Genomic DNA, 12,575 nt, shown 5'->3' with positions numbered 1-12,575 from the left:
AGGCAAACAGGGTGAAGTGACTTGCCCAGGGTCACACACAGTTAGAAAGTTTATGAGGTCAGATTTTTAATTCAGAATGATGAGTCTTCCTGACTCCAGGACTGTTACTCTCTCCACTGTGCTACCTAGTTGCCCAGCTGCTAATTTGTAGAGCCAAACAAAAATTTTCCTTCCAATTTTTCAAAGAACCCAAGAATTTAAAGGGCCTCTCAGAGGTCATCTACTAGTCCAACACATACCCTCAACAATCTCTAACAGTCTAATTTCCACTTGAAGACCTTCGGAAATGGGAAACTCACTACATCAAAGCACCCTACTCCACTTTTGGCCAGCTCTAGTTAGGGAGTTTTTTCTTTAATTGATCCAAAATTTGTTTTTTTGTAAGAAAGACACCACTACTCAATTAGTTAGCCAGAGGAAGCCATTTATCAATCTGATGATCCTCACTGCCCTCTCTAGGTGAGATGTTAAAAAAATTAAATGAGGCCAATTTTAGCTGAAAAGTGAGCTTTACTTTTCCCTCCAGAGAAGTATCTATTTGTCTCTATTTTTTTTTAGGTTTCTAAGAAACTTCTTTATTCATTAACTTACAAATCATTTTTGATATGCACATCTTTAATGCACTTATCATATTATTTGTGTTGCTCTCCCATGTGGTACAGATTACTTCTCTCCTAGAAACGTTTCCACAGAAACTTGGTTGGTGCAGGCATTACCCAGAGTTTCCTCCAAGTTCCTATGGCTTTTGACCTTGAAAGACTTTTAGAAGACAAATAATGGCCATGAGCTAGAAACTAACAGTAGCTGGCAGAGACTGGGAAAGGGGGAAAGAGGGAAGAGAGGGCCAGGACTGAGCACCATCTAGGACTCCATTCTGCACTGTCTGAGCATGGAACAGAGTGATAACTCTGACCATTGCTTTCCTGATGACTTGGCTTGGAACATATTAGATTGAGAATGGAAAACTGTTGGCCAAGGGAAATGAACTGGCATTAGTCAGGGGAGCAGAGAGCACATTGATTTAGGCAGGAGATGATAGTAGTTGACACAGCTTAGGTACAATCTATCGCCCCTTCCTTGCTTTCTCCATTCCAGAGCAGTGCTCCACTTTTATTTACCAGACTACTCTTCATTTCCCATTTTCTCCTCCACCCTGGTGTCAGGAGGGATGTAACAGAAGAAAAAGCCTTTTGCCCCCTTCTTGACCTGCAGCCAAAGTAGCTAGCATTCTGGAAGTTTTATTTCTTTAACTCCTTACTTTCATTCCTGTCCTCTTTGGACTTATTGAAAACAAAAATAAAAACAGACTAGGTTATTTCCCATGAGTTTATTTGCATATAAATGCTTGGAATGGGGTTGAAGAGGAACCAAAATTCAAAGAAATGAGATTTTTGAGTTGTTCTCAGTTTAGACTGGGGTGAGAGTCAGAACCCAATGAGAATGTTGAAAAACAAAACAAAACAAATCCTTCCAGAGTATATATGCTAAATGTACATACACTTTTTAACTTGATTCATCCTTTGCTTGCCACTGCTGCTAACTCTCATGGCATATTGAGCTCCCTTGGTATACGTACACACCATAAGGCTCTGTCTGACACTTAATTCCATCACTAGTCTGTATAATTGGATTGATTATTGCTCATTCCTAGTTTGTATAACATGTAGAGTGAGTCCCCAACCACATGAGTGGGGTAGACTCCTTTGATTGGTTGTCTGCATCTTTAACAGTGGAAAAACCAGATGGTTCTCTCTTTTCACCATCTTTTTGGCTGCACTCTTTGGGACTCCCTCTGCTGTGCCCAGCTTGGACGCCATGAACTGAATCAGTGAAAGGGGAGAAACTTGCCTTTCCTAGATTACTTCTTTTATTCCAGTTCTCAGAAATGGGCATGGGGGTATTTGTTTCTGCTTTGAGTTGTGTTTCCTCAGTTTCTGGTGGAGAGGTTCCATCTTTTTTTTTTTTTTTTGAAAATAACCTCCATTTATTGAGAACCCACCAGCTCCAAGTTGGCCTGGAAACATTAGGCAGCTTCCTCTTTTGCAACTCGGTCCTTTTTGAGTGGTCCCATAAAAGCTTTCTTCTCCTCCACAGTCTGGAAGCGGCCGTGGCCAAACTTGGAGGTGGTGTCAATAAACTTCAAGTCTATCTTCTCCAGGGCCTGGCGTTTGGTCTGTACCAGCAGAGACTTACGCAGGGTGAGGACCCGCTTCTTGGTCCCAACAACACAACCTTTCAGCATGATAAAGTCATTGGTCACCTCACCATAATGGACAAAGCCTCCCAGAGGGTTGATACTCTTGTCAGACAGATCGTAATCAGTGGACGCATTGTTTTTGATCAGCTTGCCATCCTTGATCTGGTAACCCTGGCCAATCTTGTAAATCTTTTTGTTGATCTCCGTGCGATGGTGGTAGGCCTTCTGACCAGCACGAGCCACAGAGAAGGCCACACGGGCAGGATGCCAAGCACCAATACACACCACCTTACGCAGGCCTCGGTGAGTTTTCCGGGGCAGTTTCTTTGTGTGCCAGCGGCTGGTGACACCTTTGTAACCTTTGCCCTTGGTCACTCCAATGACGTCAATCATTTCATCTTGTCCAAACACAGTGGACACTGGTACCTGCTGCTCCAGCTTCTCCCGGGCCCAGTCCAGTTTCTCAGCCACACTGCCACCATTCACCTGGATCTCCATCAGGTGAGACTTCTTCTGCCTCAGAGGGAGCAGGCGCATCTGGGTGTGGGCAATGACTCGGATAACCTGACAGTACTTCTTCATGCTGTTAAAGTCTTTCTCCAACTGCTTCTTGCCATCATCATCTTGCCACTTCTTGCAGTACTTGGTGAAGGCCTTCTTCTTGGACTTATGCCAGTTCTTGTAGAATCGCCTCTTACACTCATCACTGATGTGCTCAACAAAGATGGTTTTGAAGCTCTGGAGACCTTGAGGGGTCTGAACATAACCCACGATGCCTACAATGACCATGGGGGGCATCTCCACAATGGTGACGGCCTCGACCACTTCCTTCTTGTTGACCTTTGAGCTGGGCCTGTCCACCTCTCGCACGATGTGGGTCATGCCTGCCTTATAGCCCAGAAAAGCTGTCAGGTGGATGGGCTTGCTGGGGTCATCTTTGGGGAAGCTCTTCACCTTTCCCCAGTGCCTGCTGCTTCGCTTTCGGGGCAGGAAGCCCAGAGACCCATGCCTGGGAGCAGAAAATTTCCTGTGGGACATGATGCTATTGCGGCTGCCGCCGAGGCAAGCTGGAAAACGAGAGGTTCCATCTTGACAAGACTGGGAGTTTGAGTCATGGTAACTTTGGGGCCAGGATTCTAGGTGGGGTGATGTAGCCAGACCAACCAGCATGAAAATCGTGGTGCTTGAAGCAACTATAGGCCATGAAGCAACTCAAAGAAAACTCAAAAGCAAGGAAGCATGAAGAGAACTGAAGAGCTTTTATCTCTCTGGCTTTCAACTACTCCCTGCTCTTCACACAGATGGAGTACATTGATCTCCATCAATACCAATGTCACTGGAGTTATGGGACTGGAGTTATGAAAAGGCAGGAAACATGGCTTACTTAAACTTTGTCTTCCTTGACATCTAGCACTATGTTCTGCACTCAGGAGATACTTAACAAATGTTGGTCATATTCAGCAAACCCACTGTTATCAGAGGATGTGTCAATTTGATTGTGGCCAGGCCAAATGACAAGAAAACTAAGTCTTCCACTGACTAGAAAGTGATTTGACTGTAGTCTGTTAACAGGAACAAAGTGTTAGGGATAGGGTATCCTGTTTATGGCTACTTCAGTTTAAGGTCAACAGTAGACACCAACTTTGAACCAAAATGTTGTCAGCATCAATACTTTTGGGAGCTTGACTTGTTTTGGATTTGTCTAAGCAGGGTTTTTTTTTTTTTTTTATTGATTAGGACTTTGGGGATTTCAATTCATTCTAGAAAAGCCTCAGCACTAAGGACCATGGGTAGTTGGATCAGCACTCTCTGTACCTCATTTGATACTTCTGAAAATGTTACCTTTACCTGGAATGTTATCCCTCCTATTCTTTTTTTTTCCATTTTATTTATTTATTTTAGTTTGAAATTAATACCAAATAAAATGAACATTCTCACATACAATGAAGGACTGGAGTGGATTGTACAAGAAATTACTACTATAAAGAACTTGTTTTTCTTTTAAAGTATGTAATAAAGTCAACAAGTAATTTTTAAAGCAGTTCTACTTGTCAGATTCCTTCTCTTTTCTTCTTATGCTTTTTTTTTTTGGTGGGGCAATAAAAGGTCACACAGCTAGTAAGTGTCAGGTGTCTGAGACTGTATTTGAACTCAGGTCCTCCTTAATCCAGGGCCGGTGCTTTATGCATTGCACCACCTAGCTGCCCCCTCTTCTTATACTTTTTGAGGGGCCAAGGATATCCTAATCTAAATCTCCCTCTCTTATACCTCTTCTAAATTGATTAAGAAAAAGAAAAAAAAAAGCCTTGTAACAAATATACAGTAAAAACAAAATTCCACATTAGCTATGTCCAAAAATGTGTTTCATTCATCTTAGATCACCTCTCTGTCAGGAGCTGGAGAGCATGCTTCATCATCAGTCCTCTGAATGGTAGTTGGTCATTGCCTTAATCAGAGATCTTTAGTCTTCAAAGTTGTTTGCCTTTAAAGTATTGTTGTTGTATAAATTGTTCTGGTTCTTCTGACTTCCCTAAACAGCAGTTCACATTAGTCTTCCCAGGTTCCTATGAAACCATGTGTTTGATTATTTCTTATAGTGCAATAATATTTCATTACATTCAAATACCATAATTTGTTTGGCCATTGCCATTACGAAAAGAGCTGCTATAAATATTTTGTACTTTGGGGTCCTTTTCCTTTTTTTGGATGTACAGGTCTAGGAGTGGTATTACTGCGTCAAAGGGTATGTACACAATTTTCTCACTCTTTTTCTTCAAGACCCAGCTCATCTTAATTCCGTAAAGCTCTTCTTTCCTGAGACCAAAATGATATCTCCTTGCTTTGAATTCCTTAGTATAATCAACACTGTATCATAAAGAAGTTACATTTTCACTTGTGTATATAGATATAGATATGATATATAGATATAAATATATACATAGATATAATCCAACAGAGGGTCTGGTATTGTAGAGAGAGGGTTTAGGGTTAGGAAGACATGACTTCAATTTCCATCTTTGATTTTACTGGTAGTGAAGAAAAGAAATTTCAGAACAATTGTTTCTTACTCATATTGTAGCTTATTTTTTAAAGTTGAGGTCTGCTCCTGGGGCACAAGGGTCACTGTTTCAAGCTTCTTATGCAGGGGGATTGGGGCTGTGTCACAGGCTTTCTACTCTGAGGCCTCTGTGGCTTGCGGATTCCTCACTGCCCTGGGCTTGCTCCCTGCACTTGCTCCAGGCGCTGGGATGGCCTGGCACAGTCATGCCTGTCCTGTGAGTGGCTCTCCAGATGGCAGCCTACCCTCTTAGCTGGTGCTAGCGAATCTCACAATTGGCCTGCTGAGCCACCAGCTTGCTGAGCTAGGATCAAGGGTGCCTCAGTTTCTGTGCTGTGGCCAAGAGCCTCCTGCTGACTTGCCCAGAACCCCTCCATGCTGCGCTGCACTGCGCTGGGCTGAACTGCACTGAGCTGGGCTCCCCTTTTGCCTGAGTGAGACTTACCTTTCCTGAAGTCTTCTAAATTATCTCAGGTTGGAAGATTGTGTCTCTGTCTTTTTGTAGGTTCTGTAGTTTCAGAATCTGTTTAGAGGCTTGATTTAATGTTCTTTTTGAGGGAACTACAGGAGAGTTCAGGCAACTTGCTAGCTTCTCTCCACCATCTTGGCTCTGCCTCCAACCAGAACAATTGTTGATGTGCATAAGTAGAGGGTGTCTCCTTACTGGGAGTTCTCCAATGAAATCATGTCTGAACCAAAATGGAAATCTTATTCACTGAACTAGATCTTCAAGTTCCATGAGGTCAGGCAGGGAAGGTATCTTGTTCATTTTTTTGCTTCCCAGGAAGTATACAGTATATCACAGGTGTTCAATAAATAAATACAAATTTGTGAAAATAAATACCTTGATTTGCTTGAGCCCCCCAATTATCCAGGCAACCAGAAGACCTGTATGAGGACTGACTGCATTGGCTGACATACCAACAATCCTTTGTGGTGACCAAGAGTAAGCCTACCTGAATGTGTAGAAAATCAGGAACTCTAAAGCCAATTAAACTCATACCGGCTTTGAAGCTGACCCTGAGCCATTTGGTGGTTTATGAACCTTCAAGAGACATCTTCAAAGACTAACTTGACTACAGATTATGAGATTATGGATATATCTGTTTGTGGTCTTTTTGGAAACCACCTTATCTCCATCGATTCCCCTAACTTTGTTTATGGGGCTCTGACTTATCCTATTTTTGGTGACATCTCCTATCAAGCCTTGAACTATGAACTGCTTATCACCCTAGGATGCCTTCTGATTTGTGTATCAAAAGCCACACCCCTGACACCTGGAATTCCTCACTCCCCCTCCCCTTGAGGATAGGGATCACTGGCTCATTCCTTTCTAATCCCACCTTTTCTCCCAGATTCCTTACCTTCCTTTGTTCAAAAGATAAATAAACTCTCCCCATCTGATATCTGGTGGGCTGTCAGTCTCCATGTGCATGTTTTACTTCCTTGTTTAATAAAAACTTTCTTTAATATCATAGGCATTGTTTTCCTATGGTTTTCTCCTCTTTTAGGGAAAAGGAGAATTTAAATCTTGAGAATTGGCCTTTGCATTCTCTGGTTGGTTGTCTTCCCCTTTAAAGGAAAGAGAGATCTAAATTCTTTCAAGAGAGCATTTGTCTTGGTTTACGGGACCAATTTCCATAATGCCTCTGGTGGGCAATTTAGGAATCAATAACACACAGAGAAGGTACAATAGAGGGTTGATTTATTATTTTCAAAGTGGAAAATAAGTCTCTTACACAGAGCCACTAGTGTTTCCCCAAGGACCTGATCAGCTCCAAGATGGCTTTAGGGATTAAGGTCTGTAAAGCCCAATATTCCTGAGTCAGCAAAATCAGACAACTGTCCCCCATCCCCACCCCCACCCCCTACAACTTCCAATAGGGAAAACTGACAATTCCTCATCCTCTCAACCTGGGTGAGTGATGAGAACTATGGAGTCAGAAGCCTCCAAGAGAATCAGGTAGGCTGGTAGTTGGAGGTTAGAATGGCTAATTTAAAGGGTTTTAAGCAGGTTGCTTTTTTGATGTCTTCACTGGTGATTTGTTTTTATACCCTGGTTGGGGCCACCTTGATAAAAGACAAAAAAAAAAGAGTTTAATCTAAGCCTTGGAGAGTTGAATTATCCAAAGACTGAAATATGAAGGGGGGAGAGAGAGAATATCAGGCCCTTCATCAAGCCTTGGGAATGTTCCTGACATCCCAGAACATGTAGGTGTGCACCAATCTGGCCTTTTTTTTAGGTTCCCGAATTAGTTACCCCAAAATTTCAATCATTCTCTCCCATCCAAGCCATCTCCCTTGATACTTGATGTAATCAAAATCCCCCATCATTCCTGCCTCATGATCCAAGATTATAATTGGTTGTGATTGGCTGCTTGAAATGGAGCATTTGAACAGGGCACTTACATATGTGAAGTAACCGACAGCTTGAAAGTAATTTCTTAAACTGGTCATCTACTGAAGCTTTTCCACCATTTCACATTCTGCAGAGCAATACACACAGGAACACAATGCAGGAGGGAGCCATTATTTCTAAAGTGAGAGCTGGGTTTCCTACACAGATCAATCTAACTTCATTCTCTCTTCATTAGAGTCCCTCTAGGATCTTCCAGTCACTAATCAGGTCTGAGGACCTTTTGGACAAAACTAAATTTCCCTGAGGCACCAGCGATCAGATAAAATTATTTCTATAAGGAATTACTCTAGGTTTTATCTGAGAAATCCACCTAGCAAAATGCAGTCTTGTCAATTATATGGGCCCAGAAGCCTGAGGCCTAAGAGAAATCCAATTATGGTCAAATAGAAATATGGAAAAGAAAAGGAAAATATAAGCCCAGAGACTTAATACTTACAAAGTGAGTGTGGTAAACCTTTTCAACATGAAATCTATCTAAATGAAAGGTAATAATTTGGAAATTTAGTGTTTCTAAACCAACATCTAGATTTATTTAATCCTTAACAGTAGGGAAAGCCTGAGATTTCATACTTTAGGAATGAATTTATAGGAGTTAATGCTTAGCAATACTTTGGGGGAACTTTCCTGCTTTCTACTATGATCAAAGTCAGAGACTATTATTACCTGGGTTTTAGAACAATGGGTGGAAGCCTGGGCTTCACTTCAGGCTGCTGTGTGTACTTTCATTTCAATTTAATCCAACAAATATTTATTAATTGCTTACTTTGCACAAGGGTCTGCGTTAGGTACTGGGGCTAAAAAAATAAAAGTTCTTTTTCTCAAGGAACTTACACACTGTAATGGGTTGCTACAACAAGTAAGCAAATACAACGTAATTTCAAAAGGAAGAGGTGCTAACTGGAGTGGGTGGATGGGGGTAACAATTAGAAAATGTCTTGCTTAGACAATAGCACCTGAGGTGTGATTTAACAGATTGAATGCTTCATCACCAACACAACTAATTTGCCCCATAACAGGAATTCATACAGTGAGAAACAAGTGCATTTCAAATAGAGGATAAGTGGATTTCCTGGGAAGGCTAGTTTCTTCCTGGGAAGGCTAGTTTCTAATCCATTGGTCAGTCTTCAGAGCAGAAACCATTATAGAAATAAACAGGTTCCTAAGAAAACTGGAGGGAGCAATGGTACAATGGAAAGAGCATTAGAGGGGGCAACTAGGTAGCACAGTGGATAAAGTACCAGCTGTGGATTCAGGAGGACCTGAGTTCAAATCCATCCTCAGACACTTGACATTTACTAGCTGTGTGACCCTGGGCAAGTCACTTCACCCTCACTGGCCCGCCCCCCAAAAAAAAGAAAAAGAAAAAAAGAGAGAGAGAAAGAGCATTAGGTTTGGAGTCAAGGGGGCTTGGGTTTGAATCCCAGCCCTACCATGTATTATTTGTGCGACTTTACGCAAGTCTTGTCATTTCTCTGGGCTTCATTTCCTCACCTATAAAATGAACAGGTTGGATCTCATGGAGGCACAGCCAAGAGCCAGAGATGGCTTGTTCCATATGTAGGTAACAACCCAGAGCCCAGCTGCCTGGGACCTAAAAAGGGCACTTAGCCCCTCTTCAAGATCACTCTGCTCTGAAAACTAGTGAGACCCTGGCCTGGAGTCACTTGTTGAGTGAAACTACTTTTCGATTTGAAGGCAAAAGGAAATTTCAGTGGTATCAATGTGGAAAACCCACTAAAGGCTAGAATGCTGGAAACTTAGCTTCTACCTGAGCTCTAGGGCTTTTAGCTTTGATCTTATTTTTACCAGGTGACTTGAAGATAGTTATTGAACTCTCCTGAAATTTCATATTGCATTTCCTTGTTAGGAAAACAGGGCTCAAAAAGGAGGGAACATTTCTTATTGGACATTTCCAATTGAATGTTCTGTTTTTTTAAAAAGTCGTATCAAAAAGCCTTTGGTTGGGGTGGCTAGGTGGCGCAATGGATAAAGCACTGGCCCTGGATTCAGGAGTACTTGAGTTCAAATCCAGCCTCAGACACTTGACACTTACTAGCTGTGTGACCCTGGGCAAGTCACTTAACCCCTATTGCTCTGCCAAAAAAAAAAGCCTTTGGTGACCATAATGCCCAAAGGACAAAGCCTTGACTCTAGTCCAATAGTCAAACCCCTCTATAATCTGGTCCCAACCTTAACTCCTATTACTTTCCGTGTTGAACTATCTACTCTAGTTAGACTAGTCTCCTCCCTTTGATGATGAACAGGTCAGTTATTCTCACCTGTTTCTTTGCTTATCCTTTCCCTCTACCTATTTAAATCCTTCAGTCCCTCAATGCCCACCTCGAGTACTACCCCAGCCACTGATCTCTCCCTTCATCTGAATATGTCTAAGACTTACTGACTATACATACTCATTTTAGCATTTATCATTCAACATCTTGTATTATTATCTATGTTTATAACAGTGGGTCTTCTCTCCCCAATTATATTATAACTTCCCTCTAGGAAGAGCGTTATCTTTTATTTCTTTTGTATCCACCAGAGCAATCTGGCAGAGTACTGGGGATAGTTTCAGCTCAACAAACGCTTGTTGAATAAACATTACAAATGTATCATTATATATTTTACATGTTAGAATTTAAATGTCTTGGGAAACAGGTGACTGTCTAAGCTCCATCATTGCACAGTTTGCTTTTTTCCTCTTTATTTCTATCTTCTCTAAGAAGACAAGAAACAGTTTCAAGTGGACTTTGTTGCCCTTTTCTACCACTGTAATAGCTCAGTGAAGTGTGGAAAATTCAAAGGATCTAAGCCCTTTCCCTTAAGGTAAGAATAAAAATTTTCACTTTCAGAGAACTCTATCATCTTGGTATTTAATACCATGAGCATCTTTCATTTGTGTTTTGCTAATTTGTTTCTATACCGAGAGCACTCTGGATCAACCTATCACAGAAAATGAGAACCACAATGGGGTTAGATCAACTTTCTCTTCCAGCTCTTTGGGCTCTGAGCACCCATTATTAATATTAGAGAACAGAGCCTTGAATTCAATTAGTTTGCTATGCTACCATTTTTGGCTTTAATTTTAGCTAGTACATTTTGCTCATTCCCTTCAGGACAAAAAAAGAGGTTCCAAGGTACCTGAGGAATAATTAATACAAAAATGAAATCAAAATTGAAAAATTTCTGGCCTAGTGTTTCCCAAACTCTGTTCTACAGAACCCTACTGTTTCATGGATGACTGTTTCATGTGAAAATACAAATGTTAGTGACACATGTCCCTTTAAAAGTGTAAAAATAAAATTATGTATGCATTAAAAATACTCTGATAATGGACTTTTCTATATGAAAAAGGTTTCATTTCTTCTCTCCAAGCTCCCTGATCCTTTTAGAGCAAGGGTACTGTGATTTCACAGGCTAAGAGGAGGCCAAAAGGTGATAGAGTAGAAAAAATAATGGCCATGGAGCCAGAGGATCTGGGTTCAAATCCTACTTCTTTTTTTTGGGGGGGGGGGTTAGGTTAAGTGATTTGCTCAAGGCCACACAGCTAGTAAGTGTAAAGTGTCTGAGGACAAATTTGAACTTAGGTCCTCCTGAATCCAAAGCCGGTGCTTTATTCACTGTGCCACCTAGCTGCCCCCCTCAAATCCTACTTCTATTACTGGTGGTGTGACTTTGGACAAGTCACTTGAGATCTCTGACCTGTTTCTCCATCTGTACAATGAGAAGCCTGTTTTAAAGAGCCTCTAATGTCTGTTCCTAGTTTGTAATCCATGATCCTCTCATTCTGGTGGTATTTTATACCTCCCACCTCACCCCAGGCCAGCATTTCTGAATTCTATCAAAATAGATCAAATTCTGAATTAGTTTGGAAAAATAAACTATGACCTGAAAATGAGGTGAAATTTAATGGAGATAAATGTAAAGCTCTTCATTTGGGGTTTTAAAAAATCAATTATGCAAGGAAGGATAGGCTGGGGAAAATCTGGTTGATAAAGAGTTCACATGCCAGTTGGTTTCAGCTGACTACAAGCTCTAGGAAAGTCAATAGTGTCAAATAGCTGGGTTTTTTAAAGTATCTTGGCTATATTATATCCAGAGAAGTAATAGTTTCATTGTCCCCTCTCACAACCAAAGTACATTTGGAGCTTTGTGTTCAGTTCTGTTGACAAACTGGAACTCTTCCAGAGGATAAGCAGGTTAATGAGGGAACAGGAAAACACTTCATTTAAGAAAACCAGAGATGTTCAGCCTTGAGAAATCTTAGAGAGGAAGATGATTACCTTCATTTTTTTTTTTTAAGTGAGGCAATTGGGGTTAAGTGACTTGCCCAGGGTCACACAGCTAGTAAGTGCCAAGTGTCTGAGGCCGGATTTGAACTCAGGTACTCCTGACTCCAGGGCCAGTGCTCTATCCACTGCACCACCTAGCTGCCCCTTAGACTTGATCACTACTTCTTTTTTTTTGTCAGGCAATTGGTGTTAAATGACTTGTCCAGGGTCACACAGCTAGTAAGTGTCAAGTGTCTGAGGCTGGCTTTGAACTCAGGTCCTCCTGAATCCGGAGCTCGTGCTTTATCCACTGCGCCACCTAGCTGCCCCGATGATTACCTTCAAAGAGAGCAGGAACTAAAGAGAGGACAAGGGAGGACATTACTTAGGGTGTCATCTGAAGAGGAAATAGACCTACCCTGATCTGTCTACAAATCAGAGCTAAAAAATGGAACAAGCTACCAAATAAAATAGTGAGTTTCCTATCACTGGAAGTGTTCAAACAAAGGCTGAGTAGCTAATTTGTTGCAGGAAGCAACAGTATATATACCACATTGGGAGGCCCGACTAAAGGACTTTTAAAGTCCCCTCCAAACTCTTAAGATTTCATGTTTCTCAGTAACATTGTTA

The 12,575-nt window shown here is 41.5% G+C and overlaps 2 protein-coding genes across 2 annotated transcripts in view; both read right to left on the bottom strand.

Annotated features, from left to right (window-relative positions):
- Window positions 1-1,953: 1,953 nt before the first annotated feature.
- LOC122736988 (60S ribosomal protein L3-like) lies at window positions 1,954-3,382 on the bottom strand. Its single transcript, XM_043979383.1, has one exon. It carries the CDS (start codon window positions 3,365-3,367, stop codon window positions 2,024-2,026), a length of 1,344 nt encoding a protein of 447 aa, XP_043835318.1. The 5' UTR covers window positions 3,368-3,382; the 3' UTR covers window positions 1,954-2,023.
- Window positions 3,383-6,943: 3,561 nt separating this feature from the next.
- Window positions 6,944-12,575, bottom strand: part of DCTN5 (dynactin subunit 5) — a 32,583-nt gene continuing 26,951 nt past the window's right edge. Inside the window, exons 7-8 of the mRNA XM_043975559.1 lie at window positions 7,665-7,741; window positions 6,944-7,325 (exon numbers count right to left, since the gene is read on the bottom strand). Coding sequence (XP_043831494.1) covers window positions 7,709-7,741 — 33 coding nt within the window. The 3' untranslated portion in view covers window positions 6,944-7,325; window positions 7,665-7,708. The remainder of the gene's footprint in view (window positions 7,326-7,664; window positions 7,742-12,575) is intronic.

Source organism: Dromiciops gliroides, chromosome 1, assembly GCF_019393635.1.
Source record: "Dromiciops gliroides isolate mDroGli1 chromosome 1, mDroGli1.pri, whole genome shotgun sequence".
In the NCBI taxonomy this organism is placed as follows: Eukaryota; Metazoa; Chordata; class Mammalia; order Microbiotheria; family Microbiotheriidae; genus Dromiciops; species Dromiciops gliroides.
This window is presented reverse-complemented; position numbering and strand designations above follow the sequence as displayed.